The sequence below is a fragment of the Dermochelys coriacea genome, chromosome 18 (assembly GCF_009764565.3).
Source record: "Dermochelys coriacea isolate rDerCor1 chromosome 18, rDerCor1.pri.v4, whole genome shotgun sequence".
Classification (NCBI taxonomy): domain Eukaryota; kingdom Metazoa; phylum Chordata; order Testudines; family Dermochelyidae; genus Dermochelys; species Dermochelys coriacea.
The window spans coordinates 17,987,491-18,010,537 of record NC_050085.1 but is presented as its reverse complement, the minus strand read 5'-3'; the positions used below and the strand labels follow the sequence as shown (position 1 = coordinate 18,010,537).

Below are 23,047 nucleotides of genomic sequence, written 5' to 3'. Positions count from 1 at the left end.
CCTTGTCACTCGCTTTCCTCACCCTCACTCACTTGCTTATTTTCACCAGGCCGTCTCAGGGGGCGAGGGTGCGGGAGGGGGTGAGGGCTCTGGCTGGGGGGTGCAGGCTCTGGGGTGGGGCTGGGGATGAGGAGTTTTGGGTGCAGGAGTGTGCTCTGGGCTGGGATTGAGGGGTTCAGAGGGCTGGATGGGGATCAGGGCTGGGAGTTGGGGGGCACTCGGGTGCAGGCTCCAGGCATAGCTTACCTGAAGCAGTTGCATGTCCCCCCCCCCCCCCTTCAGCTCCTACATGGAAGCGTGGCCAGGCAGCTCTGTGTGCTGCCTCATCTGCAGGTGCTGCCCGCATGGTTCCTGGCTAATGGGAGCTGCAGGGGCAGCATGCAGAGCCCCCTGGCTGCCCCTCCGCGTAGGAGCCAGAGGGGGGACATGCTGGCTGCTTCCTGGGAGCTGTATGGCACGGAGGCTTGCAGAGAGCCTGCCAGCCCCACTGTGTGGCACTGCCAATCAGACAGTCAACAGCCCAGTCCAGGGTGCTGATTAGAGCTACCAGGATCCCTTTTCAACTGGGTGTTCCGGTCGAAAACCAGACACCTGGTCAGCCTATTCTGTATTCTTGCGTGCACCTTCCCCAGGCTAGAGCTGCATGCAGAGCAAACTCCATCTTGGCCACAAGGGCACTTAGGTTACACATGCTTCTAGACCACAACCTATGCCTCTCCCTAGTATAGACAATGACTTGGAGCCCAAGTCCCATTTTCAAAAGTGACTTGGCTGCTTCACCACCTAAGTTTTTTGTCTACACACACACAGTACCACTTTTACCAGCCAGGTATAGTTGAACCCCCCCAGCGTGGATGCAGTAATACAGGCCTGGCTGTGCTTAGCCTGTGTAGTGTATTCCCATATAGGAAGGAGAGTGAACGGTGCTGCCATAATAACATCCATACCAATACAACTTCATCCACACTAAGGGTTGTACTAGTATAAATATATTTGTACAAAAGCTATATGTAAGAGCCGGCTTTAGGCCCATTGAAAGTCAATGAGATTTGGGCTCTTGCTTCACTTAAACACTTTTGAAATGTTTACTGCTGGAGAGCATTAGTTCCTCAGTTTGATGAGAGGGCGTCTGCTGCTGGTGGGGTAAAGGATTGCTTCTTGTACCTATCTGTCAGTGTCCTCGTATGACATGCATCAGCATAGGATCTTTGTTTAGGGGAAACCCCAGGAATTGGTGGAGCCTCTGGTGTTTTATCTCCTCGCTACCTCCCCCATCCTCCTACCTTATTTATATAAGGGGCTGGATGGGGATGTAATTAAATCCTAATTTCTGTCTGTAGAAGACTAGTTCTCTGACGAAGGACTGGTGAGATCCAGGAGGTAGATAAGCAAAGGTATTTATGAGCACTTAGTAAAATTGCCGTCTATAAAATGACACATTCCCCCACTGATTCTGGAATCAGTGCTATAAAGGCCTCCAGTTCACCTCTGGAGACGCTTGTGAGATGGTGTTGTCTGCTCAATGTACAAAAGAAAACAACAAGACAAGTCCTTATGAACAGCAGCAGGAGGCTCATCGTTCAGGGATGCTATAGACCAGGGCTTCTTAACCTTTTTCTTTCTGAAGCACCCCCCCCACCCCACCCCCAACATGCTATAAAAACTCCACCACCCACCTGTGCCACAACAACAGTTTTTCTCCATATAAAAGCCAGGGCAAGCGTTAGGGGGTAGCAAGCAGGGCAATTACCTAAGGCCCCACACCAGTTGCTTAGGTTTTGGCTTCAGCCCTAGGTGGTTGGGCTCAGGGCCCTGTGTTTCAGCCTCATGGGATGGGGCTTTGGCTTTCTGCCCTGGGCCCCAGCAACTCTAAAGTTGGCCCTGGTTGAGATCCCCTGCTATAGACAAGGCAATTGTACAAGGGTGAGCTGGCTTAACACATGGGCTGTAGGACCATCAGCCTTTCAACTGTAAGCCATGCTAATACAGTGTGCTATGTCCCTCTCTAGTGTCTGGGTCACACACAGAATAACAGACTACTACTGCTACCTGCTAAAGAAGCATCTCATTTAGTTGTAGAGATTGATGCTGAAGGTCCTGGTTTTGAATCCTGCTGCTGACCCTTAGAGGGATGGTTGTTACAAGAACTCAAGACAGCAAACAATATACTCATGAGTTACCTGAGTGTTCTCCCAGTGTGGCCACCACTCAACCTTAGCCCCCTCTGGTTTGGTTTCAGAAATAACAAAACAGAATATGGGACAAACCATGTGAAACTCCTTAGCTTCCTGTAAAGAGTGTGTGTGTGTGTGGGGGGGGATCATTGCAAACATTTGCTTTTGATGCACTTGGGATAGCAGCCTCTCTCCCAGTTTCCTCCTCTCCAACTTTTGCCTTCATTCTGCAGTTTGGGCAGACCTGTAGGGATTAGAAGGGTCATGGGGGAGGATAGGGGGCACCCTGGCAGGAATGGGCTCTGGGGAAGCACTCGGACAAATGAGAGACATCTCCCAAGGTCCCAGAATAGAGCTTACTCAACAGAAAACTCGTACGCAAACAAACCTGACGCTCAAAACATCCGTGCGGCACCAAACAATTGGACTAGATCAGTTGAATACAGGGACCTATGGAAACTTTTTTTTCCTCCCAAATGCAAGTCTGTGGGAATTTGCATTGCAGTCAGGTATACTTAGAGTGCACATAAACCATCTAATAAAAATTCCACTGAAGTGTACGTCATACAGCTGTGTTTTATTATATTTGCGCTCCCTTCCCACTGACAGCGCCTTTATAACTGGATTACTCACATATCATCATTAACTCTGACACTCCTGGGTTTTTACTGCTTCCCCGCTTTCTATCATCTTCTGCAAGTTTTATCCCTTCCCTGCAGATGTTCTAAAATGTATTTCTTTTAATATCCTTGCAGCAGATGTACATGGGAGTTGGGGAAAAAAATGTGGTTTGGATGCCTTGGGCTGCAAGAAAGGCTCACGTAATATTAATAACAACACCACCAACTACTCTGCTCTTTTACTTAGTTTTCCCGTAGACACAGTGCTCTGTCCTTGCAGGTGTTGGTATGGATGTGGGGGGAGGGCTGCCTAAAAAGACCTTGAAGGTTAAAATGTATCAAGGTATTGTCTAGCCATAGCAGTATGATTGCATAGCTATTTGCTTGTGCAGCTGTTGCCTTCTGCATTGCTGTCAGTCGTGTTAATCAGGTCTTCACCCACTGTTTGGAACCAACAGCTTAAAAAGTTTATGTGCAGTTGCCCTCTGTCTTGTACGGCATATCAGATTTAAGTATCCAAGAAAGATTCCTCTCCTTGGTCCTATCTGGGATTTTGGAATAACCAAAGCCGAGGAAGTTATGGAGTAATCCTTCCCAGATTTTACCGAAGACCCAGAGCATCCAAAGACAAGCAATCTGTATGTGCGTTTGTACAGCACCCAGACCACTGGGGTTCTCATCCTTAGTGGGGTCTTTTGGCCCTATGGCAATACAGCTAGTAAATGATAATCATGCGTTACTTCTCCAGCCAGAATGGGTTTCAGCAATAAAACATCTAGTTCTTCATATTAATATTGTTTTAGGGCCCAATTCTGTTTTCACTGTGACTGATCTAGATTCAGGATAACTCCATGTTAGCCAGATAGTAGTTGAAGTCCATGGAGTTTTCACCACACATACACTAATGTCACTGAGAGAAGAATTCAGCTCTTCGTGAATTCATACATCGCTCCCCGTATCTTTAGGGTATGTCTGTGCTGCAGTCAGGAGTGGTGACTGGGGCATGTGTAGACCGAGCCAAGCTAGCTTTGAGCAAGCCAGCTCAAAAAAAATAACAGTGTAATTGCAGTGGGCATATGTTATGGCACAGGCTAGCCACTCAACTAAGTATCCAGGGTCCCAGGCAGGATTGTACTAGGGTAGCTAGCCTGCCTTCCCACCCATGCCTCTGCTCCTGCACTGCTATTTTTAGCAAGCTGGCTCGATGAAGTGAGCATGGGTGGTGCAGTCATCCCTTCTGATTGCAATGTAGGCAACCCTGTAGTCAGAAAGAGCTGAGTGATACAGAGCATGACGGAACTGACTTCTAACAAGAGAGAATCCAGTTGGTTGGGGATGCCCATCAGTATCTCTCATGATACATTTGGCGCATGAAGACAACGTTTTGTAGTGTGTCAGCCTAGAACCATCACCCCCAAGGGCAGTATTCTTCCACTTGTGTCTGCACAGCATCGATCTAGTGAGTAGGACATTAGGATTTTGACATTGGCACTTAGGAAACCTTGGGTTTATTTCTGGCTCCCCCATTAACCAGCTAGGTGACCTTGGGCTAAGTCATGTCACTTCTTTCTGCCTCTTTTTCCCTTCCTGCCCTTCATTTGGAAAGCCTATTTAGACTGTAAGCTCTTTGGGTCAGGCACATCCTCCTGCTAATGTTTGTACAGCTCCTAGCACAATGGGGTCCTGATTCCATTGGGGTCCTCTTGGGGCTGCTAAAATACAAATAATATATAACAATAACTTGCCAAGCAGTGTATGTAATATTACGTCCTGAACTGCTGCTTTCACGAGATAGAGCTTCCCAGTAGTGCTAAGAAACAAAATAGTTCTGTGCTCAAAGGTTGAGTCCCGTGATGCCCCATTTACTGGTGGGAGAGGTGCCCGTGCTTTGCTTTTGGAGGAACTCAACAGTGACAGAATTGGCCAAGTGCACTTCTGTTTCTCAGCCATCACTAAGCAAGTGAAAGTTATACGTGTAGTAAAGTGGAAGTAAGTCTGTGGGAGCATAGCTCCAACTCTGAATATTTTGAGCAACCCAGTTAACCCCTTGATGACCACTTTATTACAATACTTGTGTGGGGCAGAATGACCCTCTCAAAATTCAGTTACTCCCAATGGGTTTCCTAGTCATTAGCATGAAGCAATGGCTGCTCTTTAGAATATTTGTTGCTGCATCTATAGTCCTTCAGTGGCTGGCTGTACGTAACACTGCTCAGAATTACTTCTCTAAATCTGGGGTTTGTTGCCAAGAAGACTGCATGAAAATGCAGTCACTAGAAGAAAATGACTTTGAGTGGGAGAAAGGGCTCAACTCCTCAATGCATCACTCTGTCTTGTTCCATGTTGGGATGCAGTCTGGCTCCTCAAAGGGTCACAAGTACAGTTCAGTCTGCGTTCAATCACAATAAGGAATTCCTCTGGAATTATATGGCCACTTCAGCCTAAAGATGTCCTCATGCCTAATCATTGTTACATCCAATGCCAAAAGAAAAGGAGTACTTGTGGCACTTCAGAAACTAACACATTTATTTGAGCATAAGCTTTCGTGAGCTACAGCTCACTTCATCGGATGCATTCAGTGGAAAATACAGTGGGGAGATTTATATACACAGAGAACATGAAACAATGGGTGTTTGTACACACTGTAAGGAGAGTGATCACTTAAGATGAGCTATTACTATCAGGAGAGCGGGGTGGGGAGGGGGGAAGAAAAACTTTTTGTAGTGGCCCACTTTGATTATCACTACAAAAAGTTTTTCTCCCCCCCCCCCCCCCCCGCTGGTAATAGCTCATCTTAAGTGATCACTCTCCTTACAGTGTGTATGGTAACACCCATTGTTTCATGTTCTCTGTGTATATAAATCTCCCCACTGTATTTTCCACTGAATGCATCCGATGAAGTGAGCTGTAGCTCACGAAAGCTTATGCTCTAATAAATCTGTTAGTCTCTAAAGTGCCACAAGTCCTCCCTTTTTCTTTTTGTGAATACAGACTAACATGGCTGCTACTCTGAAACCAATGCCAAAGGAATCTGTAATGATTTGTCAGTTTGTTCAGTTTTCTCCTTTGATTATACTTAGTTTGTCTGGTATTTTAACTGAACAATTTTCCTGCTCTTGGATTTTCTGCACGAACTGAGGTGTTGAAGTAATATATTGATGAAGTAATAGGTAGTGGTGACCACTGCACATACTGTATGTGCAGCCTCATCAGCAGGTTGCTAGGAAAAGGACTATAAAATCCAGGGCACAAATGGGATGTTGTGAGGCAAGATTTTCACAAGTGATTAGTAATTTTGGGTGCCTTAATTTCTGGGTCCTCAACTGGAGACAATTTAAAGGGACCTGTTTTTCTTCAGGAGCTAAGTAACTGTCACTTGAAAAATCAGGCTCTTGTGACAGTGTCCCCAGTTGTGTATTCAGAATCACGAACCATTTCTGAAATTCCTTCCCAGGGCATCAAATGAAATTGGCATCCCCTGATACGCAGCTATGACTGGTAACTTGGGAATCTTTTTTTCTATGTTGTGTTGATGTTGCTTTCAAGCAAGTTAGCATCAGATCTTGATGGCAATTGGATTGCTTCCAGGTGCCTGCCAAAACTTACCTACAGCTCAGAAATCAGCCTGAACTTAGGGGACATCTGTCATATGCATCAAATACGCACCTCGCTTCCAAAAGATTTAAGCTTAGGATGGCGGGGGAGGCAAATGAAAAATGCAATTCTTTTTGCTCCATGTATGTGTCTGCAATCTAGGTCAGCTTAATAAAGGCTCCCAGAATAAAGCATAGCCAGATAAACTTGGTGAAGCTGAGCAGGGATGATCCAAGTGTAAAGTGCCCTGTAGGGCTGGAAAGCTAAACACCACTTAGATACAGACTGTGGAGATTTCCATACTGTGGGCCAATCTCTGGCTGCCAGGTTAGCCTTAGCAGACTCCAGAAAGAGCAGGGCCCGATTCTGACTTCAGTTTAAACCTGCAGAAGAGCTAGGTCCCTCTTTCATCCTGAGCTGGCATTCTGGAACTTGTGTGCACGCATTCCTGACATGGCCATGGCAGCCAAACGCTTTGCTCTCCATGCTTCGGCCAGGAAGGCCACAGCAACACAAACTACAGCTCTGCTTTGGCACAGTATATGTGCAGTCAACCTGGAGCTGTTTACATGGGCAGAGAGCACTTTGGCCTGATCCCATCCTCCTCACTCAGATCAAAGGCCTTGATGACTTGAAAGGGAACCATCCCTGAGTATGGAAGGCAGAGTCAGCCTCTTTGGCTCATCTAGTGCCAGTTAACACACTGGCAATTAACCTGAAGCATAGACCAGTGTTTCTCAAATGCGGCCACCAGGGGATTTTCTTATGGCCACAGTGTCCTGGCTGGTGATTTGGGGGTGAGGGGGGGCAAAGCAGCGGCCCCTCCCCCAGGGCCACCAGCAGGGGCTGGTCCCTATCCTCTTTTTGAGCAACAAACATTGTAGAAGCAGGCAGCCAGCATGACTTCCCACCTTCCTGGGGAGGGTGAAGCTCGGGCTTCAGCCCTGGGGTGGTGGGCGGCAGACTCTGGTCATGCGGCAGCAGGCCCCGTCCCCCAGCCTCAGGGCTTCCGGCTTTGCTTTGGGCTCTGAGTCTGGACTCATCCACCGTACATTGCCCCTGGCCCCTGCTGCCTCCTCCAGTCTCCATCTTTGCAGCAAGACTCCAGGCTCTCACCCTGGGCTAATCCCCTTGGCCCCCTATCCACCTCCCTATTTAGGGCGTAATTAGTCCCCTAGCTTGCCAGGGCTGAGTAAGTCTGCTGTGAAAAGTCATATTTGTATGTTTGTTAATATCACTTTTCACAGCCTCCCAGCTAGTTAGCAAGTGTGCTGTGAAAAGTGATATTAACAAATATACAAATGTCACTTTTCACAGTAGCAGACTTGCTAGCTAGCAAGTCTAAAAATATAAAAAGCAACCAAAAAAGCAAAACATTTAAAGCACCTTATTTGTGTTTTTATTCTGTTTAGGTTCAGTAAAGAATAGAGACAACTGTACATAATTTTTAATGATCGAGTCTGCAAAAAACCCCCTACATAAATAGACAATGATTTGGACATATGTGCATATTTATTTGCTTTTCCTAGAGTTAATTAAGTATTTTAAGAAAAATTGTGAGAGCAACCACCAGCAAAAGTTGGTGGCTACATTCCGAGCCCACCCAAAAATTTGTTGAGAACTCCTGGCATAGACCATGTTCTGCTGTCAACTATGCCAGTGTAAATCTAGATTGATTTCAGTGGAGTGAATCTGAATTTGCAGCAGGGTAAATGAGGTCAGAACTTGCCCCCATATTCCACACTGAAAGAAATGTACAATTGCATGGTAAAAAAAAATGAGCTGGTGAATATTTTAAGGAAAAGGGAAAGTAACTTCTCCTCCCTGCAAGATAAGAACAGTTATTTTATTTTTGAAGACATTTTCTTTTTCCAAAAATACTGAAAAGTTCCAAGAACAAGGCAAGCTGGTGTGCTGTTAAAAACACAGCCAGTCTTGCTGAAAATAACTGGCAACTCAGTTTCTGCAGGCCTAGTTCTTGGGATTTTATCTCAAGTAAAATATTAGAGGTTTATCTAAGCAAGTGGGGAGAAGGGGGTGGGGAAGAGACCAAAGTATGCTTGACATTTGCATACTTGACTGGAAATGTCCATTTTCAGTACAAGGCAGATAATTTGAGTATTTTATATTTTAATTTTGGCTTGAAATTTTTTTTTAAAAGGTGGATAGATGAAGGGACCTGTAGGTGGATCTGTGGCTGTAGGGGCAGAGCAGGTACTCAGGTAAAGGGACCAGTATGTGGAACTGTGTATGTAGACATACAGATGAAGGGTCCAGTCAATTGGGAGTGGAGATGGATGGAAAAACCTATTTCACTGAGGTCCTGGTTACTTGTGTGTTGTCCTTAGTTTGGCAGTTGCATTTGCAGGCCTCTGAGGTGCCAATCCCACAAACACACACATGCTTAACTTGAAGTCTGTGGGACTATTCATGTATGTAGCTGAGCCCTTGTGTGTTTGCAGGCAGAGCCTTAATCCGCATTGTTGTTTGACATAAAAATATTGACTCTCTGTGTTCTGGCATTCAGAAGCATCTGTGGGTCAATCTGTCTTGGTCCCCTGAAGTGGACATGTTTGCAGATTTAGCTTTATGAACTAGAAGACGGGAGTCATGCAGTGACCGATGAGTTCAGTTTCTCTCCAGTCTCTTATTTCCAGGTACTGGGGTTCATATACAGGGCACATAAAGTTAAATGAAGAGAGGCCCTAAAGTTACATTACTCTTGTGCTGCCACTACTCTGCTCCATGCCCTAAAGCGAACCCCACATAAACGCCTGGGCTGTTGCACCTAGTTCACACCAACCCTTTGCTTTTAGCAAACACTGACCTGGGTACGCTCTCCCCGTTGGGAGCTGGGGGAAGAAATTATCTGCTCAGTTCCCATTACTACTAAACCAGAAATGTCCATAGGCGTCACAAGTGGCTTGTTCATTTAGTTATAGAGCAAGGGCCGTTCCAGTTCATGAGTTTTGCTCTCGCTGGTAGTTCTCACCATAGTCCTAAAGCACTGCAGAACTAAAAACGTACAGGTGCTAAAAGGTCAAGGGCTGTGATGAGGCTAGGGACAAGGCATTAGCAAAAGAGAGGGACAAGCTTGGAGAGAGATGAGAGGCCTGGATCATAAGAAAGAGAAATCAAAAAGCCTTGTTGTTCTGATGGCACTTTCTTTTTGGCCTGTGGGGGGATCATAAATACAATGGTTGTGAGAGACTTGATGGCTAAGGGGGACTCCGTCTTTCACTGCTTCGTCATCGGTTTGAATCCAGCTCTAGCTATGCCCAAAAGTTGATGCCTACCTGGTGGTCAAAGTGAAATTAGTTTGCAGGCTTCAGAATGGTTCCCACTAGACATATGTCCCTGTTGCTAAAAAATCACCACCATAATTGTGTTGGGAATCTCAGCAGATAGTGTAGGATGGAATGTGCCATAGACACGAGATGCTTTGCTCCACCATGCTGGTAGGAAGCAGTGTGTATGGGAAGTTACACTCTTGCGCTCTCTCTCTCTGTCTCTATCTTTATGAGCCAGCTCTTCAGGTTAGGTACCAAAAAAAATTGGGTGCTGAGCGCTTTTGAAAAACTGCACCTAGTTGTGGTTGCTGATCATTTGAAAGCTCTAGCTACCTTAGGTAGTGCTAGGGGGGCCCCCCTGTTCCAGACTCTTTGAGCACCACACAGTCTTTAATACAGTTATCCTATGTACACCCCCATGATGGAGGGTAGGACTCCTATCCCCATTTTACAGAAGGGAATGAGGCCGAGCCACGGACTAAGTGATTTGTCCAGGGTCATTCAGGAAGTCTGTGGCAGAGCAGAGAATCAAAGCTAGGTCTCCCATGGCCCTGGCTAATGGTTACACTGCAAAAAATGAGCCCAGCAGCAGTGAGCCTCAGAGTCCAAGTCAACTGAGGCAGGCTCGGAGACCTCATACTATGGGGCTAAAAACAGCAGCAAAGCCATTCGGACTCAGGTGGAGCCTGGGCTCTGAAACACATCAAGGGCTCCAACCTGAGAGGAAAAGGAGTACTTGTGGCACCTTAGAGACTAACAAATTTATTTGAGCATAAGCTTTCGTGAGCTACAGCTCACTTCATTCGATGCATGCATCAGATGAAGTGAGTTGTAGCTCACGAAAGCTTATGCTCAAATAAATTTGTTAGTCTCTAAGGTGCCACAAGTACTCCTTTTCTTTTTGCGAATACAGACTAACACAGCTGCTACTCTGAAACCAACCTGAGAGGGAATGCCTACACTTCAAACGATGGCCCTGTATCATAGTGGTTCTCAACCAGGAGTCTGGGATCTCTGGGGGGGGCTCATGAACAGGTTTCAGAGGGGAAGGGGGGACCGCCAAGCAGGGCCAGTATTAGACTTGCTGGGGACCAGGGCTGAAGCTGAAGCCTGAGCAATGTAGGTTCGCTGTGGCATAGGGCCCCAGGCAATTGCCCTGCTTGCTACTCCCTAATGCCAGCCCTGGCTTTTATATGCAGAAACCCAGTTATTGTGGCACAGGTGGGTTGTGGATTTTTTTATAGCATATTGGTGGGGCCTCAGAGAGAAAAATGTTGAGCACCTGCTGCGTTTGGTCTCTTTGGGCATACCAGAAATCTGCATGCAGTTTTGTACGTTCTAAGACATACACGCTCAGAGACAACACGGGGTTGAGCATTATTGCAGAACCTTCTCTGCGTCATATCCCAGACAGCTTAGCAACAGGCTTCTACATGCACCATGCAGGCATAGACAATTGTTTTGTGCCCCACTGCTGAGTCCTATGAAGTATAATGCAGGGTGGAAAATACACACGTGCAATTACTTTAGCTGCAATTTCCCTGTGAAAAAGTAAGTCCATTTTCTGTTGAAAAGGAAGAACTGTAAATGTACATAAAAATTAATGCTCAATAAATAACAAGAAATAGAAAAGGGAAAAAGGCAGAAAGAAGAGGATGGAAACATATGTTAAAGTAATTTGTGGCAATTCTTCTTATGGTTTTTCTGAGAAATGGCAGCAGAATTTCCACAGCTCTGGGCCATTTCTTAGCATACCCTTGTAAAACCCTGGAAAAGCCAGAGAAGGATCAGCAGGATGGGTTTGTTTTTTTGGTTTTGTTTTTATTCTACCTTATATTTCTGACTCATCCTTTTGTTTGTTTGTTTTCCATTCCCTCCCTCCACATCCTGGCTGGTAGCAGTGGGCATAACCGGCATGGACTGAGTAGGCTGGTGAATGCTCCGGTGGAGGGTGGAACTCCCTACAGGGTATGAGGGGGCAGTACTGGCATAAGGGGACCAACCACACCATGACCCCATGCACAGAGCATTCACTTGATTTTTTTCTTTGTGGTGGTGAATGTGTCACACTCTCTCTCTCTTACTTTCTGGCTCTTGCAGGTAGCCTGGATTTGGAATGCTCTTTGATTATACTAGTATCTAATATCTATCATTTTTAATCAATCTAAATCATCTAAAAAAAGAAAAGGAGGACTTGTGGCACCTTAGAGACTAACAAATTTATTTGAGCATAAGCTTTCGTGAGCTACAGCCCACTTCATCAGCTGCATTCAGTGAATGCTTATGCTCAAATAAATTTGTTAGTTTCTAAGGTGCCACAAGTCCTCCTTTTTCTTTTTGCGGATACAGACTAACACGGCTGCTACTCTGAAACTAAATCATCTAGCCACAGTACTTGCACGTGAAAGCAATTACTAATGGGACAGAAACTAAGGGACCTAGTCAAAGGCAGAGTTTAGGGTTCAGAGGTTAAATGCAGGGTACTTTCAGAGGGCTGGAACACAAACTATGTAGTGCTGCTGTCACTGTATACATTGCTGCTCATAGCATGGGTAGGAGGGTAATATAGTGTAGCTGAGGCACACAGGCATAGCAATAATAATTCCTAGCTCATATATAGTGTTTTTCAACAGCAAATCTGAAAGAACTTTACTCTATTCTTATCCCCATTTTACAGATGAGGAAACTGAGGCAGAGCGGTGACTTGCTTTGCCCAGGGTCACCCAGGAGACCAGTAGCTGACCTGTGAACAGAAGCCAGGTCGCCATCAGCTGACGGGATGTTCAGGAACAAGCAAGCTTGGAACCTGGTGAGAATCCATTAAGGCTTGATTTTATTTATTTATTTATTTATTTTTTTAACAAGTGGTGAGAATGCACAGCACCGGATAGAACCTGGCTATAAGACTTTCTGGCTATGATGACCTGCCTAATTACATGTGCTGCAGCTTAAATCTGGGCTAGCGGGATTGGGAAGAATGCCTGTCTAGCAGGACAGGGGTCGCAGGCCATTTATAAACCTATGTACAACACAGTGAGCAAGGGCCTGCCCGACAAAGGCACTGAGTTGCCTGAAAAAATGGAAGTTTGCCACCTTTGAAAATTCCAGACATAACATCTCTGAGAGAGCCTCCTAGTCTTAACAATGGGGATAATACATCTTTCCCTCCTAGTGCATGTCAAGCCCCCTAACTCTCCCCGCCTTCCCCTGCCAGTGAAAAGGGTTATGGAGGATGCAGATTATAGTTATGCGTAGGTAATCCAGACCCTGTCAGACATTAGGTTTATTCAGGGGAAGACGCTGAAGTCTTTGGGAACACTGGCCATTGTAGGTAGGGAGTTATAGTTCCAGAAATCCTATAGCAGCTTTGCTGGACCACCCCAGAGCCAGTTTGCTGTTGGGACAAAGTGATGATATAGTTAAATTTGCAGAAGTGAAAACAGAAGGAACCCACCCTCCATGTGTGCAGAGCATCCAATGTCTCACAATCTTTCTCTTAAATGATTTTGTTTCCTAACCTAGACAGCTACAAGGCCAATATAACTGCTAAACAGCTGCTCATTTTGTCCCCTTAGGAATCTTAGAGCCAAATTCTGGGCACTCTTCTGCCCTAAAATGTCCTTTCTGTTTCTGGTGTTAAAGATTTCCCTGGACTTTTGAAATACAGAACTAGAGTAACACGCACATACTAAACAGAGCATAATGGGGGGCGGCGTGTGGGGAAAACAGCACTGTGAGCCATTGGGCAAGACTGCCCAGATTTACGGAGTGGATGTGTATTGGGGGGGGGTCTCAGTATGGGGGGGCCGCAATCTGCCTTCCCTTAGTGCTAAAGGGGAGGGCTATCCCACACCACAGTCAGTCTGGAACTAGAGGAGAACTAACCTTCATGCAGAGGGACTCTCAACCTGGTTTAACAATGATATATACACACAGGTGTTGCTTCATCTAACATTGTGTGGAAGGCAATCAACTGCCTCAGGGGCAAAGGAAATGTCCTCCTCGAGTATCTTCACTGACTATGCGGACTAGCCAGGACCCTGGTTTTTAAATCCTTCTCTGAAAAATCCATCCAACCCAGACAACCTGTATTGAAATGCCATTTACCTACCTCAGGAGAACAAGGCGGGGTGGGTGGGTAAATTGGCCCTATGGTTCTAGGAGTCTAGGTATATCAGGGTGATGTGTAGTCTCTTAATTCACTCCCTCGGCCATTTGTCAATAGGAGTCAGTCAAGTTCCTTACGAGGTGTTGGTGGGGCACGTTTGGGTGGAGACTGTGAGGACAATGTTGACCAATGATTGTTCTAAGTGCAGCAAGGTTCTCATTGCATTTCTCCCATCACCTATTTTAAGCTTGGCTGGAGATTTTAACTGGAAAAATTCCCTTTGCTAATCAGCAGTCTGTGCAAACTCCCCTTCCTACATTCCCTCCTACATCTTTTACTGAGAGCACATTAACACCCAGCCTTTTGTTATCGCCAGGAGTCATGCACTAGCCTCCTGTCCCAGGCTGCTCATGCCCACTCTCTCAGCCTTTTCCTCACTGTCTTCAAGATAGCGGTATCACCTTAGTTTTGGGCATGAGCCTGAGTCCCTTTAATATTAGAGGAGGGGAGTGGCTTTATGATAAGGGAAAGGTCTGCTCTTCAATGTGTATCTTGCTCCCTTTGAATTCAATGGGAATTTTTTGCTGAGCCCAAATCTTGCCTCGCAGCTAACTGTGAGGAATGGTAATCTTAGTAAATGTTCACCAGGCTAGAGAGTGCCTTGTCCTGTGTTTCCACAGCACCTAGTGTACCTGGGACCTTTGGCACTACTATCATAGAAATTCACTCTAGTGCACACGGCACTATGCCACATATGAAGGGAGGGGCGCTTGAGTGGTGAATAGGATCACATTTTTGAGCAGAGATGGGCTGGGGTGACTATTATCCTGACAGAAGCGAGAGGGAAATGCTACCAAAATTTCCTGATGTGCCGGCATGTGGGAGAGAGGGACAAACCCACAGGCCTGAATGATTCCTGGTTTTGGGTACCCAAGTCACAACATGTTAAAGGAGCCTGATTTTCGGTCACTTTCTGAAATTTAGGCCCCTTTAAGCTAACGAGCTAGGTTGCTCCAATGGCAGTTAGGTGTCTAAATACATTTGAGGAGCTGGGCCCTAGCCACTCTTGAGAATTTAGGCCACCATACCGGTACTGAGAGATTCAAAGAACATAGCTTATCTATGGTTGTTTTCTGGACAAACAATTTTATTTTAGGTAATGCGTCTATACACTGTACATTCAGTCACTGTGGTATATAAGCATAGCTATTTTCATACATAATCTCATAAAGTCCTTTATTTTACAATATTATCTGTTTCAGGGGAGGGGATGTGGAAAAGGGGATGTAAAAGGACTATCAAGGTACACAGCGAAGTAGATAAATATGCCAAGCTTTTTTCTTTTTTTTTTTTTAAATCAGGCATTTATAAACAAGAAAGCATACATTAATTACATAAAAATAGTTCTAGAATAGTAGAGTAAGTCATAATATTGTCATTAGCAGCAGCATAGGAGAGACCAGGATAACAAAATGTGCTGAAATGCTATTGGCTATTATAAATGTATAGATTTTTTTTCCCCTCAGTTGAAAGAAAAAAAAAAAGTCATTTCTGTGAATTCTTTAGATTTTAAAAAACAAAAAAACACCTCAAAAAAACAAAACCTCCCTCTAAAACATATGAGCTGATGGGGGGAGGGGGAAGAATCACCTTTTTTTTTTTTTAATAATAAAAATACTTTACAATGAAAATAAGGACAAAATGCAAATGACGAAAAGTTAACCCACATTGAAAACTTGCAAAAGTTTTTTTGTTTTGTTTTGTTTTTCCTAACAGACAGCAAAAGTTCTTCTTAGTTAAAAACACAACTCATAAAACAAGACAACTACCAGGTAAGAAAGAGTTTTGAAAAAGTAAACACCATATACACTTATAATACAACAGTGTAAAATGAGAAGAAAAAAAAAAGTATTTACATGTTGAATTTACTACTTTATTTTTTTACATTGGCTAGTTCTGTTTGAAAAGCAGAGTATTATGTATACTAGTTAGCTGCTCCATAGATATGAATGTTATTGCTGTTGGTTTTTTTTTCCCTTCGTTAAGTCTTCTTTCAGTATAGAAACAGTGAGTAATTAAACTGAATATACAATTATCTAGGTAATATATTTTTAAGTATCGGGAGAGTCAATAGCCTGTATAAAACACCTCTTCTCCCTTTTAACTTCTTAAAGGAAACTAAATGGCAAATACAAAGGGAGGAGATGCAATCTTACAATTCCGAGGCACCCTACTGACTTGGGTGCGCATGGAATGCAGCCGTGGTTAAAGTAAGAGCAATCCCATCTATGAGGGATTTACTTCAGTGCAATGTTGCATACGCAGAAATTACACACAGAACTCCCTCACTGCGAACAACCATCATAAAAGTTTCTCTCACAAGTATTACCACCATTATCAACAGATGTTTTCTAGAATCAAGTGGCTGTGTGATCTTGAAAATACCCAGATATCCCCTTTCCCCGATACATTGATTTATAATTCCTGCACAGAAGTTCTGAGTTAAAAAGAAAGACATGCTCTTCAGCTATGCCAAAATTCTACTATTTGCTCATTGCAAAATGTATTTTGGAAAGACAAAAAAAAAATCAAACCCCACATTACAGAACTCTCCTGTTAACGAGTTGCTGGTGTAGACAGTTTGTTCCCATAGTCTTCTTGCACTATTGTGGGTGGAGTTCTTAACTTTATTTCGCTGCATCCATTTAAACCTTAATTTAGAGTGGTTTTCTAATAGGTTGTTTCCTCCAATTTAAAATAATCCTACTTAGTGCTCGATGTTAATTTGAAACACAGTAAAGCTAGCAGTCAAGAGATTACACTCAACAGATTTATTGTAACATATCATGTGAAAAATCTAAACTTTTAAAACCTAATGGCATGCAGTTTGAATACGAAGAATTTTCTTCCTTGGTGTTTCTTGATAAAGCTATTTACGATCTTATTTTTCCTTCCCTGAAAAAAATGCAGAGTTCATTCATTTTTGAGGAAAAAGACTTCATATGCACAGAAGTTATGCCAGTGAATAAATATACATGCTGCATAAATACAAGGATGAAATATATGAGGTGCTGCAGGTAAGAAGGTTGTTTTCCTGGATGAGACAGGTAGAGGCTTCAACACGCTGCAATTTTTTGTTAGGTCATAAGGAAAGAGATATTCAAAGGTTAGATGAAACAATAAAAACATTCTGCTTCAAAGAAGCCAGCATGGTGAAAAATAACAAGTTTGTTCTATGTGTAATTTCTTGACACGGCAATAGAGCACAGCATATGAGAGACCTTCTAAAAATATGCAACACTCAGCTAAAGCTAAATTATTTAGTTTCCCTTGAAGAAATAACTGAAAAATACAGATGTGGAAATCATAAGGCTGAGAACAGTTTTATGCATATTGCATAACAAACCCTTTACATAAGACAGTAATAATGCCCATTAATGAATATACATATGGCAGAGATTTTAATTCCATGCATATGATTTTTTTAATAATTGCAGAAAAAAATACAAAGCAAAAAAAAAAAAAAACCAACCCACCCCCCTCCCCCCAAAAAACCCAGCCCCACATAAAAAAAATACCCCTGCATAAACAATGTTCCTTTTGCATTGCACTTTAGAAGAGGAGATTTGCACCTTAATTCAATCTCCACCATCCCAAACACACAAGAACAAAATCCCCTGTTTAAACAGACTATTTTAATTTCCATGTAATTTACTTGGTATAACAATTTGCTCCCCACAGTTCTGCATTGTCCCCATAAGTTGATTCCTTTCATATACCTTCTTTCTTTGTACCTAAAACATATATGAATTTTATTTCCCATTAATGCTCAGAGTTACAATGGTTATTATAATGGATTCAAGCAAACAGCTCTTGTTTAAAAAAAATTAAAAAAAATCTTTTATTTCTCTCTAATGCACTGTAAGTAAATACTATAATTTTAGGATTGGCAGCCGCTTTTTGTCTACTGGGAAATAATTTTCAAGCTTACAGTTTGCATAAATGTCCAAAAAGAAAATAAAGATTACTAGGGATGTGCTTCACTGAGAGAATAACTTCTATTTATAATGATGCACAGGTTACCCCCTCCCTTTTTTTTTTTTTTTTAAAAAGTTGGAAAAAAAAAGTCAACATTTCCTTTACAAGATCCTGAAAGGCACAATAGCAGCCCAGGTCCAATTTTCACCTTATGCCTTTAATCTTGGGTGCACAATGAGATACTTGTGTGTGGCTTTTTTATTAAACAATTTCCCTTGTTCAGTAAAGCACATATATATATATATATATATATATGATAAATACATGGGGAAAGCCCAAATCTCCACATCCTTCCACTTTGTCGATGTGTCCAACTATGCAAAGCGAGTGTAAAATACTACTACTAGCATACATATATGGAAAATCCTGATTTGGTAACTCGGTCCCTGGTCTGCATTCACTTTGCCTGGGTGTGAATGATGACATGACGTGCCAGGCTGTGGAGAATTGGGTGGATGTTTTGAAGTCTTTAAAGCACGGTTCAACCTAGAATAATCAACCTGTAAACTTTACAACTGTGGAATAAAATGCAGAGGAAGATTTTGACAAAGTGCAGTTCTTTAAAAAATAATAATAATAATAAAAAAGACAAAGTGATGTAATGCTGCATTTTTATTCCAGGGCTGCGGCTTGGATCCCAAAATTAAAGTAATTTCTATTATTTAAAAAAAATAAAAGATGTAGCCTTATTCACAGCAGCAGAAGTGTCATTCTTAGTTTTCTGTAGTATCTGGTGTTGCACTGTCCTCGGGCACAGTAAACCGAGTAAGTAAATCAATACTGAATTTATGAAAAGACTGTGTAACAAAGATGAGTTCTCTGGAAAACTGAAGTAAAGATTTCAGAATGACTTCAAAATGCATGTCTTTTTTTTTTTGCTTATCTTTCAACCAACTTAAGTTCATTCACTTTCTTTCTTCTTCCATTCTTTTCCTAAAACTGAAGTGCTCTTGGATGAAGTGAGTCTTTTGAACACATCAGTTCATGACAGATATCTTTAAAAATTATGGCGTGATTTACAAACACTGAAGTCAATAAGGCTGGATTTATCTCGCTCTAGCATACACTCTCCCCACACAGGCACTCCCCTCTATCCTCCTTTCTTCCTGGGTTTAGTAGAGGAAAACGAGGATCGTTCATCCAAGAAAAAAAATCAACTTTGAAAAGCACTCTGAAATTCTCATAGAACCACATGACAGTGTTAAAACTGCGATGGCTTCCTAAGGGGTAGAAAATTGCTGATGAAATGGCAACATCACCAAAGGGCTTCTACAATAAGAATCCCAAAGCCCATAACAAGTCCTTTAAAAATTGTGCATCAAGGGTGGGTGGGTTTTTTTTTAAATTCTTTTGTTTTGCTTTTAAAGGTTTGTTATAAAAAAATCTCGTTAATTGTTTTAATAACAAGTCTGTATAATGTCATCATTTTAAATAGCTTATAACAAAAAGTTGGTTGGAGTTTTTGTTTGTTTGACGTTCCAAAGCGTTCCAGCAAGCACAAGAACAACGTCAAAGCACTGCCATGGTTGCTTGCCTTATACTCTGGTTTGAGTTGGACGATGCTGCTTGCTTGAAGTTTGCCAGTAGAAAATTTGCAGTGGACTCAAAAGTATTTAGTTTATAAACACTCTGTGTGGTATAGGCACAGTAAAATGTTGTGCTATATGGATTGAAAAAAGAGGCATAAGCCAGTGCTTCTGTTGTAAAGAGTAACATCTGCCCTCCAACCAATAATAAAGTCCATATTTATAGATGTGTGCAGAGCAACACACACCCACTCACACATGCACACCCCCCCACATACATCCTCCTTTACTGTGCATATATGTTATTCTGTATACGGATTAGATGTTGTTTAGTTTTCAATGTCATTTGCTGTGTTCTCGCTGCTGGGATGATTGCTTGCTTTAGGCCACAGTTGTTCCTGAAGTTCCTTGACCACTTTTTCCAAGTGTTCCCGAGCCTCCCTCTCATGCAGCAGGTCAGCTCGGAGCTGTTCCCTGTCAGCCTCAGCATGCTGAAGCTTAACCTGTAGGTCTTCAATCTAGAGCAAAAGAAATGGGTGGGGGGAAAACACACCATTGTAGTTTGGGTCCACTGTGTCTTCAGACAAGGACTAGATCATTTCAGACCAATAACACAAGTAATTTACATAGGCGCTGAGAAGAGTGATGTAACTTCCTGCTGCAGGGGATAAGAGGATCAGGAAGGAATTTAGTCATTCCTTCTCCCTGCCCCCGTACAGTTAGCTGTGTGCATTATGGGAATTGTTTGCCTTCTTGGAAGCACTTCACTATTACAAGACATCGTGGGCCAATGGTATGGTATGAATCTCAGAAGTGTTAAAAATGGGAAAGACCAAGTAGGTCATTTACGGAAGCCCCACCTAGTGCAGTTCTTATGCCTATAGATTTTTAAGGTAGCAACATGCAAGGGTTTAACTGCTTGCTAATGTAACTAACTAATTTCCATGCATTTTAGATGGGTTATTAGCATGATTCTCCAAAAATGCATTCTGATTGGCCAGCTGGTCACAGCCCCGCAAATCGGCCAACTGTGATCTCATTTTACACACAAGCAAGAATCCTTACACCTTTTATGTTAAATGGAAGTGACGTTGAGGACGGGAAGACAATGTAGAGTAATGTAGTGGGGCAGCTGGGTTTGAGGTGTGGGACTGAAGGAGAAAAGAAGTGACCATCTGAACTCACCCCCCACCCCCGGCTGTAGCTCTTTGAGCTACTTTGACAAATTCAGACCGGAAATAAGGCCTACATTTTTAACATGGAGGGTAAATTAACCATTGGAACAATTTCTCAAGGGGTGTGATGGATTCTGGGTAAATTTTAAATCACAGTTGGATGTTTTTTCTAAGCTATGTGCTCTATTTCAAACGGGAATTACTCTGGAGAAAGGCCAAGGCCTGGACTACACCAGGGGTCTGACTAGAGGATCACAGTGGTCCCTTCTGGCCCTGGCGTGTTGAGGAAAAAGCTAAATTGGCAGCTGATCAAACTCATTTTTTGACCAGCGTGAGCTGTAAGTGGCTGCTGGGCCCTAACCTGATGCTGAAAAGGCGGCTGGGCTTCCCACACAGAAATTGGGCCAAACAGCCCATGGATCCTTACACAAGAGAGGAAGGGTTAGCACCTTCCAGGCAGGGAGGGGGTTGTATGCCGAATCTGGGGCTTGCCAGTTATGCTGCAGGGGGAAGATGAACCAACACCCATCTATCCATAGTTCAGCATCGGGCATCAGCCTGTGACCATCCTCAGCAACCCCAAACCCCCGGAAGAGCTCAGCTCCTCACCGACTCAGGCCCATAGTCTGAGTGTCTGACTCCATAACTGGACAAGTGCAAAGCCCAGCATGCAGGGATGTAGACGGTGATGAGGACTGTGCTGACTTGTAAACTGTAACTTAGCTCAGCGGCAGAGGTAACAGAAAACATCTGCAGCCGCCTGGCCCGTCCCAGGGAGATGAATGCCTTGCCTTCCTGGGGCCGACACCAGACCTGTAATCAGGCAGTGCAGGATCTTTCCACCCATTCTGAATTTGGCCCTCTGGGCTAGGATAAGGGAGTTCAGAGCCCAACTTGCCCTGCCTTTCACTAGGAGATTGGCCCCTAACTCTTTTAAACTCCTGTCAACAAGCCCAGCCCTGGGTTTATGATGTCTGCTCATGCTTGTTTGATGGTATTTTTCAGACTAAAACCTGGCAAAAGAACTGTGGTTTCTTTGAAATCAGTAACAAATTATGAAAGCACACGTACATGCTCTTGCTCTCTCTTCCTGTGCAAGTTTGGCAGCTACAAATTAAGGCATAGAGTGTAAAATTTTCTATAGCACTTAGGTGTGTAAGTCTGACTGACTTGCTTCAAAATTTTTAGCCTCTAAGTCCCTTTTGAAAATTTTAGCCTGAGGCTCCTAAGTCATTTAGGTGCCTTTACAAATGTTAGCCCTCATGCTAGATACAGGTAGCTGAAAACCCCCCTATTGGGGGGTATTATGGGAGATGGGGAAAAAAAAATTTTCATCCAGAGCAAAATGCAAGAGAGAACACACCTGCAGCTCAGCAAAGCTCTATCCAGAAATTAAAGAGTTTATTTTATCTGCATGACCTGTCGCCTTGGGTTTTGTTGTTTTTTTTTTTTGTTGCTAAAGTGGAAGTCAATTGCAGGTAACGCCCAATGCAACAGAGCTCAGTCTGGGTATGTTTAGTCTGGACATCTCTTATCAGTGAGACATCCTGAGATGCTAGGGAGGAAGCCCACATCATTTCCTGCTTCTGGTCTCTTGGTTAAGCATGTCTCCGAGTGGTACAATCGGACCACTCCCCTTCCCGTTATTGAGAACCAGGGTTAGACAAATTTAGGTTGTTGATTTTTCTTTTTTCCTTTTAAAGAGACTCTTTGAAAAGCTGCAGTTTTAAGTTTTGGTATTTGTGACCTACAATCCAGCCCCAAATGAGGGGATGTGTGTGTAATGACATGCTTAGTTAGGTATGAACTAATGTGAACACACCTATGTTGATCCATGACCCAATCCTCTAGTAGTTCATATGCATGCTACTTATATGGTGTTTGCATCGATGTTACATGTATCTCTGCTCGGTGTAGGGCTACATCTATCAAAAATCTTTATTCATCTCCCCCCCAACCGATGCTAAAAACATAAAACTGGCCACTTTCTGGGAGATGTGTGGAGAGAGGAACCATAGCAGGAAGTCAGCTGCTTGGACTGGGAGCGAAACCTGCCCCATCTCCCTCCTGTCAGAAACTCCCTTTGCTCTAGGCTCTTTCTAACCTATCTCTTTTATTAACCATTTATCTGCCAGATTCTTGGACTGGGAACCAGTGAGGGAGATGGTTTGGCAGAAGGTGGTTGAGGGATTGAATAAGGCTAGATGGCAGTAGGGGGAGGCCAATGAGTGGAGGGAATTGGGGAGAAGTGCTACTTTGGGTTTTTTGGAAAGGGTGAGGTTGTGAAAGGGTTAACTAGGAGTATGGAGCCATGTTCTTTCAATCGGGAGGAAATTAAGGGCCAATCAGGTTGTTTCAGTGGGAGGGGAAAGGGGGGGCAGAGCACTGCAGCGAACTCCTCTTGACTGGTGTTTCTCATGGAAATCCAGGAGGCTGCCACTTGGCTCTCAGCTCAGCCTGTTATGCTGGGTCATTTCAGGGGGCTTGGAACAGTGGATGGCCTTGCATTCCACATGCCCTGC

The 23,047-nt window shown here is 43.6% G+C and overlaps 1 protein-coding gene and 1 long non-coding RNA gene across 5 annotated transcripts in view; one reads left to right on the top strand and one right to left on the bottom strand.

Moving 5' to 3' along the window:
- Nucleotides 1–12,355: 12,355 nt before the first annotated feature.
- LOC122457033 lies at nucleotides 12,356–18,966 on the top strand. 2 transcript variants are annotated; one of them, XR_006276304.1, is made up of 3 exons: nucleotides 12,356–12,487; nucleotides 15,563–15,618; nucleotides 15,961–18,966. It is a non-coding gene; the product is annotated as an uncharacterized LOC122457033 (long non-coding RNA). The 2 variants fall into 2 exon arrangements; XR_006276303.1 differs by lacking the exon at nucleotides 12,356–12,487 and having other exon boundaries at nucleotides 14,263–15,618.
- Nucleotides 18,967–19,167: 201 nt separating this feature from the next.
- The window catches only part of SKI (SKI proto-oncogene), a 141,543-nt gene continuing 137,663 nt past the window's right edge, over nucleotides 19,168–23,047 (bottom strand). For 2 of the 3 annotated variants that reach the window (XM_038377008.2, XM_038377009.2), the window contains exon 7: nucleotides 19,168–19,868. In XM_038377008.2, the coding sequence (XP_038232936.1) occupies nucleotides 19,680–19,868 (189 nt within the window). In that variant the 3' untranslated portion in view covers nucleotides 19,168–19,679. Of the gene's footprint in view, nucleotides 23,044–23,047 lie in introns of all 3 variants that reach the window. The other variant, XM_043499817.1, reaches the window with a different exon arrangement.